This window comes from Belonocnema kinseyi, chromosome 4 (assembly GCF_010883055.1).
Source record: "Belonocnema kinseyi isolate 2016_QV_RU_SX_M_011 chromosome 4, B_treatae_v1, whole genome shotgun sequence".
In the NCBI taxonomy this organism is placed as follows: domain Eukaryota; kingdom Metazoa; phylum Arthropoda; class Insecta; order Hymenoptera; family Cynipidae; genus Belonocnema; species Belonocnema kinseyi.
In genome coordinates this window covers 19,847,913-19,867,799 of record NC_046660.1, presented here as the reverse complement: position 1 = coordinate 19,867,799, position 19,887 = coordinate 19,847,913, and the positions used below count along the sequence as shown (strand labels likewise).

General features: G+C 21.8%; 1 protein-coding gene across 1 annotated transcript in view; it reads right to left on the bottom strand.

The window, feature by feature from the left end:
* The window catches only part of LOC117171444 (transmembrane protein 161B), a 59,058-nt gene that overhangs the window by 27,593 nt on the left and 11,578 nt on the right, over positions 1-19,887 (bottom strand). The window contains exons 4-5 of the mRNA XM_033358779.1: positions 9,338-9,417; positions 2,065-2,280 (exon numbers count right to left, since the gene is read on the bottom strand). Coding sequence (XP_033214670.1) covers positions 2,065-2,280; positions 9,338-9,417 — 296 coding nt within the window. The remainder of the gene's footprint in view (positions 1-2,064; positions 2,281-9,337; positions 9,418-19,887) is intronic.

Below are 19,887 nucleotides of genomic sequence, written 5' to 3'. Positions count from 1 at the left end.
TTAAATGGAAAGGTTAAAAATAAAAAATTAAGTCCATAAATTACGAAAATTTGCTAAATTCTAGTGCGATAAAAATCTTACAACTAAAAAAAATTACCCTCTCAAAATTGTTTATCAAAAAATAAAACCAAAATTTCCTCCTACCTAACTAGATACAAATTTTTCTTTTTAAATATCCCCTTTCCAATTAAGAAACAATTGAAAATTCACATTTTATTTCTTCAAAATTACTAAAAATATCCAAAATAAAAAATGTTTCTCTTCCAAACTAGAACAAATTTGAAAATAGAAAATTATTCTAATAAAAAATCTAAAATGAAAAATAGCCTCTTCCAATTCAGAAAAAAAATCAACATTTTGTCCGTTCCAACTCAATAAAAGTGTTAAAAATAAAAAATTTCCCTCTTCCAACTCAGAAAAAATTGGAAATAAAAAAATCTTCCCTTAAACTCAATAGAAAGGTTAAAAATAAAAAATTACATCCATAAATTACCAAAATTTTTTAAAATCTAGCTCGAAAAAAATCTTACAAATAAAAAAAATTACCCTCTTAAATTTATTCAACAAAAAATAAAACCAAAATTTCCTCCTATCCAACTCGATAAAAATCTAAAACATTTTCAGTGTCCTTATAATTTCCTGTCGATTGAAAAAAATTAATAAAAACTAGAATTGCCTCGTTTTTAATTCAATAAATATGTTAAAAATACAAAATAAAGTTTTAAAGTTTTCAGAAATTATTGCTTAAATTTAAAATAACAATAATTGGATAAAAATTGTAGTAACAAATTAATTTAGAAACACGTGTATTTCGTACGAAAAATAAATTTCTCCTAAAACTGTTTCCAAATCTAAAATTTATATTTAAATAAATAAATCAATTTTGTATTGATTTAAATTTACCCAAAAAAATCAAAATTCAAATACGCACTGATTTATCTGGAAGTTCCTTTTCTATTAATTTTATTTCAATTAACAATTCAATTGTTAAAACATTTCTTGCATTTTTTGAAAAATACTGTTTCACATTTTCCCGACAGAAAATTGCGGAATGATAAAATATCCAAACTGGAAAATTCCTGAATAATAAAAATCCCGAAATTATTTGAAATGCTTAAAGTTTTTAAAACTATTGCTTGATTTTAAAATTAAAATAATTAAAAATAAAAATTCCATTTAAAAATATATTTTTATCAATTATTGTTAGTTTAAATTCAAAAAAGAATATTTCATCATTGCATTTTTAATAAATTTTATTATTCAAGAATTTTATTATTCGGAAATTTTATTAATCAGGAATTTTACAGTGTCATGAATTTTATTTTTCGGAATTTTTCAGTCGTCCCATTTGATTATTTTATTTTTAATGAGACAATAATATTGATAAAAAATCACTTTTTTAATTGTTTACAATTAATTTGGCGAGATTTTGCAGTCTCATTTGATTATTTTATTTTTAATAAGGAAAAATATATATATTTATAAAAATTCACTTTTTTAGGTGTTTAAATTCGAGAATTTTCTAGATCAGATATTTTATAATTCGACAAATTTCTGTCGGGGATTTTATTATTCGGGAATATTCTAAACTGTCGGGAATTCTCAAATTCGGTATGATTTCTTTTTCGGAAATTTGACAGTGTCGCCATATTTATTTTTCGGACTTTTTCTGTCTACCCGATTCTATCTCTAAATTCTCGAATTTTGAAAATTCCCGAAGAGAAATTGCCAAATTTTAAAATAACCGAACTAGGAATTTCAGGAATTGAAACAATAAAACTTTTTTTCAAATTATTCTATTTTTATTAAGTCATATTTATTTAAAAAATGTTTATTAGTTTAAATTTTCCAATTCGGTTATTTTTTATAAGCCGGCAAATTTCTTTCGGAAATTTTAGTAATCGGTAATTTTTAAATTCGATAAATTGTCGGGAATTTTAGTAATCCGGAATTTTCTAATTCGGTAATATTCTAAATTGTCCTGGCTACCGGAAAACCGCAATTTTCTCCCCCTAGGTCAAAAAATTCGATTAATTTGAAAATTTTCACTCAATTTGCACTCACGTTGAGCTCATTCCTTGGTTTTCCAAAAATATAGAAGCACTGTGATTGAAACTTGTGTAGGCTTTTTCCAAGCCAATTTCAAGTGTATTTTCATCGATTATGAGGACCATCATTGCTACGAGAAGATATGCAAATCCTGTAACGATACAGGTAGACCTTTCACCAATGCTCTCCTCCCCTTTGAAGTATTGAACCCAAAGAGTGAGTAAAACCTTACTACAAATTGCATAAGGAAAATATTTCTCAATTATTACAATGACTTTATTCCACAAAAGACCGAAATTACCACCTTTTCCCCCTGAAAATAGGGGCGAAAGTAGCACATATTTCCCGCAAACCAAATTAGCGTGGCGAAAGTAAAATTAGCGGGGCGAAAGTAAAATTAGAGGGGCGAAAGTAAAATAAGAGGGGCAAAAGTTAAATTTGCGGGAAGAAAGTAAAAGTAGCGGGGCGAAAGTAAAAGTTTCAGGGCTAAAGTAAAATTACCAGGGCGAAATTAAAATTTGCGGGGCGAAAATACAACTATCGAGGCGAAAATAAAACTATAGGGGCGAAAGTAAAATTAGCGGAGCGAAAGTCAACTTTGCGGGCAAAAGTAAAATCAACGGGACGAAAGTAAAATCAACAGGGCGAAAGTTAAATTAGCGGGGCGAAAATAAAACTATCGGGGCAAAAGTAAAATTAGCGGGGCGAAAGTAAAATCAGCAGGGCGAAAGTAAAATCAGAGGGTCAAAAGTAAAATTTGCGGGAAGAAAGTAAAAGTAGCGGGGCGAAAGTAAAATTTTCGGGGCTAAAGTAAAATTATCAGGGCGAAAGTAAAATTTGCGGGGCGAAAATAAAACTATCGGGGAGAAAGTAAAATCAGCAGGACGAAAGTTAAATTAGCGGGGCTAAAAGTAAAACTTGTGGGGCGAAAATAAAACTATCGGGGCAAAGGTAAAATTAGCGGAGCGAAAGTAAAACTATCGAGGCGAAAATAAAACTATAGGGGCGAAAGTAAAATCAGCAGGGCGAAAGTAAAATCAGAGGGGCAAAAGTAAAATTTGCGGGAAAATAGTAACAGTAGCGGGGCTAAAGTAAAATTATCAGGGCGAAAGTAAAATTTGCGGGACGAAAATAAAACTATCGGGGCGAAAGTAAAATCAGCAGGACGAAAGTTAAATTAGCGGGGCTAAAAGTAAAACTTGCGGGGCGGAAATAAAACTATCGGGGCAAAAGTAAAATTAGCGCGGCGAAAGTAAAACTATCGAGATGAAAATAAAACTATAGGGGCGAAAATAAAATCAACAGGGCGAAAGTAAAATCAGCAGGCGAAAGTTAAATTAACGGGGCGAAAGTTAAATTAGCGGGGCGAAAGTAAAATCAGCAGAGCGAAAGTGAAATTTGCGGGACGAAAGTAAAAATTAGACGATCAAAATTCGAGGTGCGAACAAAGCTATAGAAAAATGCGTTGGACCCACTTTTCAGGGCCAAAAGATGGCCACGGTCGAGAGTGGAATAAAATACTATATGCAACACGAGACGAAAGTAGATTTTCCCTCGGGTAATTACTGCCCTGAGGAAAAATTTTCTCGATCGGGAAGTAAATCTACCCGCGGGAAAAAACTGCTCCTTTCGCCCCTTGTTGCAAAATGTACTATTTAATGACACATGCATAAATTTTACTCCATTGGGAGTAAAAAGTACTTTTTACTCCCCAGGGCGTGAAAAGTGACGTCTGAGGAATATTAAAAATTATACATCTATGAGCTCGCATTTTACGATAATCAGTCCACTCACCATAAACACTGAAAGGAAACTTTTGTTGCAGATAATAGAATTTTGCGGTAATTTATGGAAAGTTATCATTTGTAACTGAGCAAATTATCATAAATTACCGAAAATTTCCATACATTTTGAGAAATGAATGGAACATTTTTTTAATTGAATTTTGGGTATTTTATTTAAAGTTAACAGAAATTACCTGTAATATTGCCATAAATTACCACAAAATTTCCGTAAATGTATAAAAATGTTTAAAATTGTATTTTATGTAATTTATCTTACGTTACCATAAACTACCTGTAAAATTACTACAAATGACCAAAAAATTAAATAAATTTCCGGAAATCTATGAAATTTTTTATAATATTTTTAAATAATTAAACTTTTTTTAAATACTATAAATTACCATAAATTTCCATAAATTTCTGCAATTTTAGAGAAATTTTTAAATTGAATGTTGGGTGATTTATCTTCAGTTACCATAAATTACCTGTAATATTGCTATAAATGACCGAAAGTTTTCATTATATTCCGGAGAGTTATGAACATTTCTTTATTAAATTTTGGGTAATTTATCCAAATTTACCATAAATTTTCTATAATATTAATATAAATTACCCCAAAATTTCATGAATTTCCGGAAATTTATAAAAAGCTTAAAAATTCGATTTTGAATAATTTATAGTAAGTTACTACATTCACCTGTAAAATTAAAATGAATGACCATAAATTTCCAGAAAATTAGAGATATGGTAATTTTTAGGTAATTTATTTTAATTTACCATGAAATTACTTGTAATATTACCATAAATTTCCAGAAATATATGAAATTTTTTCAACTCTTTTAAAATAATTCAACATTTTTCTAAATAATATAAATTACCCTAAACTACCATAAATTTATAGACCCTTTTAAATCGAATGTTTGGGTAATTTATTTTGATTTGTCAGAAATTACTAGCAATATTACCATAAATTACCAAAAAAATTGAATAAATTTCCGCAAATTTATAAAAAGGTTTAAAAATGGATTTTTGATCATTTATGGTAAGTAACCATATTGACCTGTAAAAATACCATAAGTTACCGTACATTTCCACAATATGCCCGGAATTTTTAAACTAAATTTTTAGGTAATTTATCTTAAGTTGTCATAATTTAATTGTAACATTACCATAAATTAACCAAAAATTCATAAATTTCCGGAAATCTATGAAATTTTTTATACTGTTTTAAAATAATTAAACATTTTTTCAGACAATATAAATTACCCTAAACTTTATCAAAATATTGGAATTTATATTTTGGATAAGTTATGGTATCTGACCATATTTACCTGTTAAATTGCCACAAATCACAGCAAATTTATAGACATTTTTAAATTGAATTTTGCGTCATTTATTTTAAATTACCATAAATTACCACAAATTACAAAACATTTCATAAATTGCCGAAAATTTATAAAATTGATTGAAATTGGATTTTGGATAATTTAGGGTAAAATATGATATGTACCTGCAAAATTACAATTCATAAACATAAATTTCGACAAATTGATAGACATTTTTAAATTGAAATTTGAATAATTTATGTAAGTAACCATATTGTACTGTAAAAATACCATAAATTACCGTAAATTTCCACAAAATGCCCGAAACGTATGGACAATTTTTAGATAATTTATCTTAAGTTGCCATAAGTTACCTGTAATATTACCATAAATTACTAAAAAAATTCATAAATTTCCGGAAATCTATGAAATTTCATATACTGTCTTAAAATAATTAAACATTTTTTTAAATAATATTAATTACCCTAAACTTCCATAAATTTATAAAAAAAATTTAATTGAATTTTGGGTAATTTATTTTAATTAACCAGAAATTACCATAAATTACCAAAAATTTCATAAATTTCCGGATATTTATAAAAATGTTTGACAATTAATTTTGTGTAAATTACCTTACGTTACTACAAATAACCTCTAAAATTAACATAAATTACCAAAAAATTTCATAAATTTCTGGAAATATGTTTTAAAATTTATAATTTTTAAGAATAATTAAACTTTTTTCTAAATACTATAAATTATCGCAAATTTTGATAAACTTACGCAAATTTACAGACGCTTTTAAATTGAATTTTGGGTAACTTATCTTAAGTTACCATTAATTATCAAAAAATTTCATAAAATTTCGGAAATTTATATTAAAAAATGTTAATGTATTTAAATGTAAAGAGTTTGAATTTTTTTAATGTATTAAATTATTTTGAATTGAAAACGTTCCAATTCGAAATATTTTAGACAGCTAAAATTTTGAAAAAAGGGAAATATTTTAATTAACATTTTTTTTAAACATAAAGCTTTAAAAATTAAAAACCTTCAAACTAAAATTTTTCAATTTGGACAAATTTTGTTTTAGGAAGAAGTTAAAAATGGTCTCATTTCAAATTAAAAACGTTCAGAATTGAACAATTTTATTTTGAATTCAGAAATCTCGAAATTTAATGATTTCAAATTAACATTTAAAAAAAAAATCAATTTAAAAACGTTAAATATGGAATCTTTTCCAAACAAAATTTTCCAAAATAGATCATTTAAAATTCAAAAGAATGAAAATTATATTTTTTGTAATTAAAAGCGTTTAAAAATTAATAATTTAAAAGTAGAAACTTCTGAATTTAAATTGAAATTCGAAGCGATTAAAATTTTACAATTTGAAATTCAGAACTAAATTGAATATTTTAAAAGTTTTCAATTGCAAATTCTTCTATTCTGGACGATGAAAATAAAATTTTAATTATTTTTTTAGTTTAAAAATGTTTTTCTTTTTTCTAATTTAATCAGAATTTAGTCTTCTATAATTTTAGAAGCTTTTACTTCAAAATATTGAATTTAGTTTTCAATTTCAACTCCTACTTAATGAAATTGTTTGAATTTAAAAATTTTAATTTGAAGGCTTCAACTTTTGAATTCCTTTTTATTTCATTCGAAATTTTTTTCTTATTCAAAATTTTTCCTGTCTAAAATTGGAAAATTTTCAATTCGAAATCATTTAAATCAAATAAATTGAAAACAATTTAAAAATATTTAAAAAATCTTCATCGAATTCAGTAAATTTGATATGAGCTTAGAAAAATTCAAGGGAATTCTGAAGAATTTGATAAAATGCCTAAGAATTCAATAAATTCAATGAAATGAACTTTTAGAGATTCAATATAAATCAAACAAAATTAAACATAATTGAGGAAATTTGGAAGAATTCAAGTGAATTAACAAAAATCCAAAAAATTGAAAAGAATTAAAAAGAATTCACGAGAAATTAATAAGAATTCAACGTAAATTCCAAAAAATAATTTTAAATCTCTTTAAATCTTTGAAACCTTACTAATTTCTTATAAAAAAGTGACCAATGACTACAAAAAAATTAATATCAAATTCAAAAGAATTTTTAAAAAGTTGGACACATTTTTTTAAATAAAAAAATCCATTTATTTTAGTAAAATTGGAGTGAATTCAATGAAAAAAAAGAAAAATCTCTATTGAATTCAGAAGCTTTGAAATGAGCTTAGAAAAAATCAAGTGAATTAAAAAGAATTTGATCAAATACCTGAAAATTCAATAAATTCGAAAATTCAATTTAAAAAACTTTTAAAAACTAAGAAACAAATCCATTGAATTAAGTAGAATTGAGTAAATTTAGAGGAATTCAAGAGAATTAAAAAAAAATAAAGAGAACTCCAAAGAATTTAAAAGAAAAAAGACTCGATAATATTCATAAAAAATAAAAATCAATTTAAAAAGCTGTAAAGTAAATTCAAACAATTAAAACAGGTGAAAAAATTAATTGAATTATTAGATTTATTTTTCATATTTATTAATTATTATATTTTCAATCCTTTGAAACTGAAATGACTGAAATCCATTTAAAATTTCTTTGTATTTTTTTTAAATAACCTAAAATATAAAAAATCTTTTGAAATTGTTTAAATATCTTGAAAATACCAAGGAATTTGAAAAAAATGAAAATATTTCAAATCCCTTGATTATGTTGTCAATTAATCCTCAGGATAAATTAAATAAAAAGTTTAAAATTTTTCTTTAAAACCCATTGAGTTAAGTAGAATTGAGTAAATTTAAAAGAATTCGATTGAATTAAAAAAAAATTGAAAAGAATTGCGGGTGAATAATTTGGAAATTTTTTTAAATCGAAAAAATATATCTATTTCAGTAAATTTTTATTTAATTTAGAGGAACTTTAAGTAAAGAAGAAAAAATCGATGATATTCTTAAAAAATGAAACTGAATTTGAAAAAAAAAAATTAAGTAACTTAAAAAAATAAAAAATTATGAAAATATACATTGAATTATTATATTTATTTTTTATATTGATTATATCGCATTTATTAATTATTATATTTTGAATTCCTTTAAACTGAAATTACTGTAATCAATTTTAAATTTGTTTGTATTTTTTTAAATAAAAGAAAATAAATAAAAAAAATTCAAAGGAAATAAAATAATCTGGAATATTTTTTCTAAATTAAAAAATCCATTTATTTCAATAAAATTTGATTAAAGTTAGAGTAACTAAATTAATGTAAAATTTTCTTGGAATTTTGTAAATAAAAATTTTTTTTTCAAATTTAAAAAAATTAAAATAATTTGGAAATTTGTTTAAATCGAAAAACTCATTTATTTCAATAAAATTTGATTAAATTCAGAGGAAGTTAAAATAATGAAGAAAAATTAGGGGATTTTCATAAAAAAATCAAACTGAATTTTAAAAAATATGAAACAATTAAAAGAACAATTAAAAAATATGAAAATATTAATTAAATTGTTATATTTATTTTTCATATTTATTATATTATATGCATTAATTATTATATTTTGAATCCCTTTAAAATAAAATTACTTAAATCCATAAAAAATTTCTTTTTAATTTTTTAAAATAAACTAAGGCAAAAAAATCAAAAGAATTCAGGATAAATGAATAGCAATTCAACGTAAATTCTGTAAAAATAATTAGTTTGCAGAATTCAATTTAAAATTTCTTTCTAATTTTGTGAAGTAAAAAAAAATATAAAAAATTCAAAGGAATTAAAATAATTTGGAATATATATTTTTTTAACCGAAAAGTTTATTTATTTCAAACAAATTTGATTGAATTAAAAGTAAAGAGAAGTAAAAAATAAAAATTCGATGATATTCATAAAAAATCAAACTGAATTTTAAAAAACATAAAGTGAATTGAAACAATTAAGATATATGAAAATACTCATTGAATTATATATTTTTTTATCATTTATTATAAAAATTACTGAAATTCATAAAAAATTTCTCTGTAATTTTAAAAAATAAACTAAATAAGAAAATTAAAAACAATTCAGGCTAAATAAATAACAATTCCGGGCAAATTCCGAAAAACAAATTTTAATCTCTTCAAATTATAGAAACCTGTGAAAATAGGAAAATTATTTTACAATTAGTAACACAAAAGGATACAATGAAAATCCCAGGACAAGAGAACACCACAGCATGCTGAGATTGATTTCATCTTTAATTGGATACCAGCTGTTGTAAATCTTCATATAAATAAAAAAATTTAATTTATTACACGAGTCATTAGGGTGGGTCGAAAATAAAAAATTCTAGATCTCAAAATCAATTAAACGCAAAAAAGTAGCGTTTTGGATCCTAAAAAAATATAATTCATTTGGAATCGATAACAGGGATCACCGAGCAAAAGGAGCTCAAAAAAGGGCAAATTGGTTAATTTTTTCACCAACAAAAAAGGGAGGAAAAATGATTTTTAATATAAAGTACAAATTTCGAGTAACTATTTACTTTTTGAGTTTATTTCTTTTTAATTTTAAATAGATACAATTTTCCTTAGATTCTTGAGAAAATCCAAAAAGCAATTTGAAAATTTCAGATGTCAAATAAAAATTTTAATATAAGAGTGAATCTTCAATCAAATAATTGAATTTTTCAAACAAAAATTATGAATTCTGAGCAAAAATGCAATAGTTACTATTTCGATTATTTTATTTAAAAGAAAATTAAATTCATCAAACAAGATGAATTTTCGAACAAAGTAGTTCATTTTCAAACAAATAATTATATTTTCCACAAAAAAAAAAAAAACGAATTCTGTACTAAAAAAATTTAATTAAAAATAAATTAAACAAAATACTTCAATCTTCAAAAAAAAAGATTAATTTTCTCTCAAGAAAAATGATTTCAACAAAATAATCAAATTTTCCATCAGAAAAGTTAAATTTTCAGCAAAAAGTTTTGTTTAAAATATCAACTATTACATTTTCGTTGAAATTTTATATTTTAAAGTTGAAAATTCAAATCTTTGGTTAAAAGCGGAATTACTACCTTGAAAATTATTATTTTTTTTGTGGAGGAATTATAATTTTACTTGAAAATTCGTTCTTCTTTCTTAAAAATTAAATTTTTTATTGAAAAGTACTTTTTTGTTGAAAATTCAACACCTCGGTTAAAAATTAAAATTAATTTTTGTTTGTTTGTGGATTTATAATTTTAGTTGAAAATTGTATATTTTTGTTGTTCAAAATTCATTTCTTAACTGAAAAATTAACTTTTTTTATTAAAAATTCATATTTTAACCAGAAAATGAACTATTTTATTTAAAATTATTATTTTTGTTTGAAATTTAATTTCCTCGGTTGGAAATTAAACTAATAACTTTAAAATGTGAACCTTCAAAATTAATTTTTTTTGGTTGTTGATTTACAATTTTAGTTGAAAATTCGCTTTTTTTGTTAAAACTACTATTGTTAAAAACTATTGATTACAAAATTTAACTTTTTATTAGAAAATTAGTTTTTTTGTAAATTAATTTTTAAACTGAAAATGTAATTATTTCATTTTTAATCAAAATTATTTTAATTAAAATTAAAATTATTTTAAATAAAAATTGATATTTTCTAGTTAAAAATACAACAATTTGTTAAAAAATTGATAAATTTGGCTGAAAATTCTTTTTTGTTATTGTAGAAAATCAATTTTAAAAATTTTAAATCCAATTCTTTTGTTGGAAATTAATCAATTTTGAACGTGGATTCAACTATTTTAAAGAAAATTAATCTAATCTATTTTCTTGTAATTTAATTTTTTAGGTTGAAGATTCATAATTTCAGTTTAAAATTTTACTTTTTTTACATGAAAATTAATTTTTTTAACTGAAAATGTAACTTATTTGCTGAAAATTAACTTTTTTTAAAATTCATATTCTTTGGTAGAAAATTCGTTTTTTTTATAAAAATTATTTCCCTGAATTAAAATTTTTTCTTGGTTAAAAACTGATCTTTTTTATTTTAAAAATTTTAGTCTATGGAGTTGAAAATTTGTCTATTTTTCGTAGAAAATTAAACTATTTAGTAAAAAAGTTATGCATTTTGTTAAAAGTTAGTAATTTTTTTAAGAAAAATAATATTTTTGGATAAAAATTCAACAATTTCATTGTAAATTTATACATTTTGTTGAAAATTCATCTGTTTGGTAAAAAATTAGTCTTCATGGTTAACAAACTTCACTATTTATTTAAAAATTTATGTAATTTCTTGAAACTTTGTCTTTTCTAGAATGAAATATTCTTTTTGGTGGAAAATTTCACTATTTAGTTGAAAATTTATATACTTTTTTTTAAACTCCTTACTTTTTCAAAAAAAATTCTATTTTTTTGAAAAATTCAACAATTTGCTTAACAATGTGTGTTTAAAAATTTGGTTAAAATTTAAGGCATTTTTTTTAGAATTAATCCGTTTGGTAGAAAATTAATTGTCTTGTTGAAAAATTTATCTATTTAGTTAAAAATTTATGTAATTTATTAAAAGTTCGTATTTTCTAGTAGAAAATTAATCTTTTTGACACAAAATTCAATAATTTCTTTGAAAATAATGTACTTTGTTGAAAAATATTAATCTTCCTGGTAAAAATTTCGTCAATTTGATTAAAAATTTATGTATTTTGTAAAAAGTTCTTATTTCTTGGAAGAAAAAAAAATTAAAGAGAATTCCAAGGAATTTAAAAGAAAAAAGATTCGATAATATTCATAAAAAATAAAAATCAATTTAAAAAACTGTAAAGTAAATTCAAACAATTAAAAAAGATGAAAACATTAATTGAATTACTATATTTATTTTTCATATTTATTATATTATATTTATTAATTATTATATTTTAAATCCTTTGAAACTGAAATGACTGAAATTCATTTAAAATTTCTTTGTATTTTTTTAAATAACCTAAAATATTTAAAATCTTTTGAAATTGTTTAAATATCTTGAAAATACAAAGGAATTTGAAAAAAAATGAAAATATTAATCTTCCTGGTAAAAAATTCATCAATTTGATTAAAAATTGATGTATTTTGTTGAAAATCCATCAGTTTTTTAGAAAATTAATCTTCTTGGTTGAAAATTCAACAATTTGGATAAAAATGTATGTATTTTGTAAAAAGTTCTTATTTCTTGGAAGAAAAAAATATATTTTTGGTAAAAAAATTCAACAATTTGGTTCAAAATTTATGTATTTCGTTGAAAATCTATCTGGTTGGTAGGAAATTATTCTTTTTACAGAAAAATTCAATAATTTGTTTAAAAATGTATGTATGTAATTTGTTAAAAATCCATCTTTTCTAGTAGAAAATTAATCTTTCCGATTTAAAATTCAATAATTTGGTTAAAAACTGATATATTTTGTTATAAATTCATCTGTTAGAAAGAAAATTAATACACATGGTGAAAAATTCAGCTAGTAAAGCTATCAAAAATTTTTGTATTTTGTTGAAAGTTCTTCTTTTCTAGTAGAACATTAATTTTCTTGATTTAGAATTCAACAATTTATTTAAAAATGAATGAATTTTGTTGATAATTCGTATTTTTTAATAAAAATATTAATGTTCCTGGTTAAAAATTCAACTACTAAAACTATTAAAAATGTATGCAATTGGTTGAAAGTTCAACTTTACTAGTAAAAAATTAATTTAATTAATTAGAAGTTTTAAAATTCCGTTGAAAATTTATTCATATTGTTGAAAATCCATCTGTTTGTTAGAAAATTAAACTTTTTCATGGAAAAACTTGACTAATTAGTTAAAAATGTATGCAATTTGTTGAAAGTTCGTCTTTTGTTGTAGAAAATTAATTTTCTTTCTTGAAAATTCAACAATTTGTTTAAAAATAATTCTATTTTGTTGAAAATTCATATTTTCTGGTAAAAAAATGAATTTTCCCGGCTACAAATTCAACAATCTGGTTAAAAATTTATGTATTCTGTTAAAAATTCCACTGTTTGGTAGAAAATTAATCTTCTTGGTGGAAAATTAACTGTTTAGCTGAAAATTCATGAATTTTTGTTAAAACTTCTATGTTTTGTGACAAACAGATGAATTTTCAACAAAATGTATAAATTTTCAACGGAATATTTAAATTTTTAATCAAAAAAATTAATGATCTACAAAAAATTACGAACTTTCAACAAATGGCATAAATTTTGAATACTTTTAGTACTTAAATTTTTAACCAGGAAGATGATTATTTTTCCAAAAAATACGAATTTTCAACAAAATACATTATTTTTCAACCAAATTGTTGAATTTTCAATCAAAAAAATTAATTTTTTACAACAAAAGACGAACTTTCAACAAATCGCATATAATTTTTAAATAAATAGTTTAATTTTTATCTAGAAGATTGATTTTGTAACAAACAGATGAATTTTCAACAAAATGTATAAATTTTCAACGGAATATTTAAATTTTTAATCAAGAATATTATTGATCTACAAAAAATTACGAACTTTCAACAAATGGCATAAATTTTGAATACTTTTAGTACTTAAATTTTTAACCAGGAAGATGATTATTTTTCCAAAAAATACGAATTTTCAATAAAATTCATTAATTTTCAAATAAATTCTTCAATTCTAAATCAAGAGGATTCATTTTCTACTTGAAAAGAACTTTCATCAAATTATATAAATTTTTAACAGCTTTAACAGTTAAATTTTTATCCAAAAATATTATTTTTCTTCAAAAAATTAATAACTTTTAAGAAAATGCAGAACTTTTTAACTAAATAGTTGAATTTTCAACCATGAAGATTAATTTTCTACCAAAAAAGAAAAATTTTCAAATCAACAGATACAAATTTTTCAACTTAAAAGGATCAGTTTTTAACCAAGAAAAATGTTTAATTCAGAGAAATAATTTTTAATAAAAAAACGAATTTTTTACAAAATTGTTAAAAATTTTGACCCAAGAATATGAATTTAAGAAAAAAAAGTTAATTTTCAGCCAATATGTTACATTTTCAGTTAAAAAAATTAATTTTTTTGTAAAAAAAGAATAATTTTAAACTGAAATTATGAATCTTCAACCTAAAAAATTTAATTACAGGAAAATAGTTCAAATTTGAAACGAGGAGTTGAATTTTCAACGAAAAATTTAAAAAACAGTTGGATTTAAGAGAAAATGATTAATTTTCATCAAAATAGTTGAATTCATCCCCAAAAATGATTAATTTTCAACAAAAAAATTCCATTTTTAACTTAAAAAATAGATTTTCTACAACAACAAAGAAAGATATTTCAACAAAATCTATCAACTTTTTAATAAATTGTTGTATTTTCAACTAGAAAAGATCAATTTTCATTAAAAATAATAAAGTTTTAATTAAAAATTGAAAAATTACATTTTCAGTTTAAAAATTAATTTCCAAAAAAACTAATTTTGGATTTTTTAAACAAAAAAGTTAATTTTTAATAACCGTTAACTTTCCAGTTAAAAGTGAATTTTTAACAACAAAAAAAAGCTATTTTTCAACTAAAATTATAAATCCTTAAACAAAAAAATTAATTTTTAAGTCATTAGTTTAATTTCAAACCAAGGAAATAAATTTCCAACCAAAAATAATAATTTTTAATAAAATAGTTAATATTCTGGTTAAAATATGAATTTTTGATCAAAAATGTTAATTTTCCAGTTAAGAAATGAATTTTCAACAAAAAAAGTACTTTTTAACAAACAATGTAATTTTTAAGAAAAAAAGAGCGAATTTTAACAAAATTGTTGAATTTTTAACTCAAAATAAATAAATTTTAACTAATTAATTAAATTTTCCACCTATAAGACTATTTTTCTAAAAACCAGATTGATTCTCAAAAAAGTTAATTTTGTACCAAACAAATGGATTTTCAAGAAAGTACATAAATTTTTAATCAAATTTTTGACTTTTTAATCAAAAATAATATTTTTCTTCCAATAAATAAGAACTTTTCATAAAATGCATACATTTTCAATCAAATAATTGAATTTTCCTGTAAGAAGTGTAATTTTCTACCAAAAATATGGATTTTCAAAAAAATTCCGAATTTTTAACCAAATTGTTGAATTTTCATCCAAGAAGATTAATTTTCTAAACAACAGATGTATTTTCAACGGAATGTTTAAATTTTTAATTAAGAAAATTAATTTTATACTAGAAAAGACGACCATTTAACAAATGACATAAATTTTTAATAGTTTTACTAGTTGAATTTTTCACCAAGAAAATCATTCTGCTACCAACCAGATAAATTCTCATCAAAACGAATAAATTTTGAAACATTTTTTTAAATTTTAAACCAGGAAAATTAATATTTTCCAGAAAATATGATTTTTTAACAAAATACATTAATTCTCAACCAAAATATTGAATTTTAAATCAGAAAGATTAATTTTCTACTATAAAAGACGAAATTTCAAAAAAAAAATTTTGTATTTAGTCAAGTTTTTTCCACAAAGAAGATTAATTTTCTACTAAATAGATTAATTTGCAATAAAAAAAAAATACATTTTTTACCAAATTGTTCAATTTTCCTGTAAGAATATTAATTTTATAACAAACAGATGATTTTTTAAAACAATTCCTCAATTCCTTAAAATCCATATTTTTCGTAGCAACAATTTGGTTAATAATTAGAGAATTTTTTAAAAATCCATCTGCTGGGTAGAAAATTAATCTTCTTGGTGGAAAAACTTCACTATTTAGTTAAAAATTTATATATTTTATTTAAAGTTCCTATTTTTTGGAAGAAAAATAATATTCTTAGCTAAAAATGAATTAATTTTCAATCGAAAAGATTAATTTTTACCAAACAGATGGATTTTCAAAAAATTCTTTAATTTTCAACCAAATTGTTGAATTTTTAACAAAAAAATTTTTTTTTCATGCAAAAAATAGGAACTTTTAACAAAAGACATAAATTTTTAACTAAATAAGGACATTTTTCACCAAGAAAATTAATTTTCTGTCAAACAGATTGTTGCTCAAAAAAATTCTTTAAATTTTAACCAAATTTTGAACATACGTTTTTTACCAAAATGTTGAATTTCCCACCAAAAAGATTAATTTTCTACCAAAGGAATGGATTTGTTAAACAAAATTATAAATTTTTAACCAAATATATTATTTCTCTTCCAGGAAATAAGAACTGTTTTTAAAATACATACATTTTTAACCAAATTGTTGAATTTTTTTACCAAAAATATGATTTTTCTTCCAAAAAATAGGAACTTTTAACAAAACACATACATTTTTAATTAAATAATGAGATTTTCAACAAAATATTTAAATTGTTCATCAAGACGATTTATTTTTTCCGAAACAGATGGATTTTTAATAGAATACATAAATTTTTAACCAAATTGTTGAATTTTTGACTAATAATATTATTTCTCTTCCAAAAAATAGGAATTTTGAACAAAATACATAAATTTTTAACTAAATAGTGAAGTGTTTCCACCAAGAAGATTAATTTTCAACCAATCAGATTGATTTTCAATAAAATACATTGATTTTCAGCAAAATTGTTGAATTTTCAGCTAAAAATATGTTTTTTTCCAAAACATAAGAACTTTCAACAAAATGCGTAAATTTTTTAACAATTCAACAATTTGGTTAAAGAATAAGAATTTTTTTTTAAATCTATCTGTTTGGAAGAAAATTAAACTTCTTACAGGGAAGTTAAAATATTTGGTTAAAAACGTATGTATTTTATAAACAATTCTTATTTCTTGGAAGAAAAATAATATATTTGGTTAAAAAGTCAACAATTTCATTAAAAATTTATGTACTTTGTGAAAAATCCATCTGTTTCGTAGAAAATTAATCTTCTTGTTGAAAAAATTTCATTATTTAGTGAAAATTTATATATTTTGTTCAAAGTTCTTATTTTTGGGAAGAAGAATTTTTTTATTTAAAAATTTGTTTAAAAATTAAGGGATTGTTTGAAAATTCATTTGTTTGCTAGAAAATTAATCTTCTCGATTAAAAATTAAAAAATTTGGTTGAAAATGAATGTATTTTATTGAAAATACATCTTTTTTGGTAGAAAAATAATCTTCTTGGTGGAAAATTTAATTATTTAGTTAAAAATTTATGTATTTTGTTGAAAGTTCCTAATTTCTTGGAAGAAAATTAATATTTTTGGTAAAAAATTGAACTAATAAAACTATGAAAAATTCATGTCATTTGTTGAAAGTTTATCTTTTCTAGTCGAATATTAATTTTCATGATTAAAAATTTAAACACTCCGTTAAAAATCCATCTGTTTATTTAGAAAATTAATCTTCTTGGATTAAAATTCAACAATTTTGTTAAAGAATAAGAATTTTTTTAAAAATCTATCTGTTTGGAAGAAAATTAAACTTCTTACAGGAAAATTAAAATATTTGGTTGAAAATGTATGTATTTTATAAACAGTTCTTATTTCTTGGAAGAAAAATAATATTTTTGGTTAAAAAGTCAACAATTTTATTAAAAATTTATGTACTTTGTGGAAAATCCATCTGTTTCGTAGAAAATTAATCTTCTTGTTGAAAAATTTCATTATTTAGTGAAAATTTATATATTTTGTTCAAAGTTCTTATTTTTGGGAAGAAGAATTTTTTAGTTAAAAATTCAACAATTTGGTTGAAAATTAATGTATTTTCTTGAAAATTCATCTTCTTGGTAGAAAATTAAACTCTTTAAATAAAAAGTAATATATTTTGTTAAAAATTCGTCTTTCTAGTAGAAAATTAATCTTCTGAGTAGAAAATTCAAAATTTGTTTAAAAATTAAAGAATTTTTTAAAAATCCATTTCTTTGGTAGAAAATTAATCTTCTCGATTAAAAATTCAAAAATTTGGTTGAAAATTAATGTATTTTTTTGAAAATTTATCCTTTTGGTAGAAAATTGAACTCTTCATTTAAAAAGTTATATATTTTGTTAAAAATTTATTTAGTTGGTAGAAAATTAATTCTTTTTGTAAAAAATGAAACTAGTAAAACTATTAAAAATTTATGTCATTTGTTGAAAATTCGTTTTTTCTTGTAGAACATTAATTTTCTTAATTAAAAATGTAAACATTCCGTTCAAAATCCATCTGTGTTTTAGACAATTAATCTTCTTGGATTAAAATTCAACAATTTGGTTAAAAATTAAGAACTTTTTTGAAAATCCATCGTTCTGGTAGAAAATTACACTTCTTACAGGAAAATTCAATAATTTGGTTGAAAATATATGTATTTTATGAAAAGTTTTTATTTATTGGAAGAAAAATATTATTTTTGGTTAAGAAGTCAAAAATTTGATTTAAAATTTATGTACTTTCTTGAAAATCCATCTGTTTGGTACAAAATTAACTTTTTTGAGAATCAATCTGTTTTTTGGAAAAATAGTCTTCTTGGTGAAAAATTTCATTATTCAGTAAAAATTTATTTATTTTTAGTTTAAAATTCAATAATTTTGTTAAAATTCGCTCTTTTTTTCTTAAAAATTAAATTTTTTGATAAAAAGTACTTTTCTTGTTCAAAATTCATTTCTTAACTGGAAAATTAATATTTTTGATCAAAAATTCATATTTTAACTAGAATATTAACTATTTTATTAAAAATTATTATTTTTGGTTGAAAATTCAACAATTTGGTTTAAAATTAATGTATTTTGTTGAAAATCCATCTGTTTGATAGAAAATAAATCTTCTTGATGAAAAATTCAAATATTTCGTTGAAAATGTATGCATTTTGTTTAAAATCCATCTGTTTGGTAAAAAATTAATCCTCTTGGTACAAAATTGAACTAGCAAGATTATTAAAAATGTATGTTATTTGTGGAAAGTTCGTATTTTCTAGTAGAAAATTAATTTTCATAATTAAAAATTTAAACACTCCATCAAAAATCCATCTGTTTTTCAGAAATTTAATGTTCTTGATGGAAATTTTCACTATTTAGTTAAAAATTTATGTATTTTGTTAAAAGTTTTTATGGTTTGGAAGAAAAATAATATTTTCAGTTAAAAATTCAACAATTTGGTTTAAAATTAATGTATTTTGTTGAAAATCTATCTTTTTGGTAGAAAATAAAATTCATTAGTTAAAAAGTTATATATTTTCTTAAAAGTTCGAATTTCTGGTAAAAAATTAATCTTCTTGGATGAAAAATCAACAATTTAATGACAAATTTATGCTTTTTATTAAAAATCCATCTGTTTCGTAGAAAATAAATCTTCTTGATTAAAAATTCAAATATTTCGTTGAAAATTCATGCACTTTCTTTAAAATCCATCCGTTCGGTAGAAAATTAATTTTCTTGGTGGAAAAACGTCACTATTTAGTTAAAAATTATGTAATTTGTTACAAGTTCGTCTTTTCTAGCAGAAAATTAAACATCTCAATAAAAAATTCGAAAATTTTGTTGCAAATTAATGTATTTTGTTGAAAATCGATATTTTTGTAGAAAATTAATCTTCTTGGTGGAAAATTTCATGATTTAATTAAAAATTTAAGTATTTGTTAAAAGTTCTTATGTTTTGGAAAAAAATAATATTTTTAGTTAAAAATTCAACAATTTGGTTAAAAATAAAGTACTATTTTGAAAATCCATCCATTTGGTACAAAATTAATGTTCTTGATGGAAAATTCAAATATTTCGTTGAAAATTCATGCATTTTGTTGAAAATCCATCCTTTTGGTAAAAAATTAAATTCCTAGTTAAAA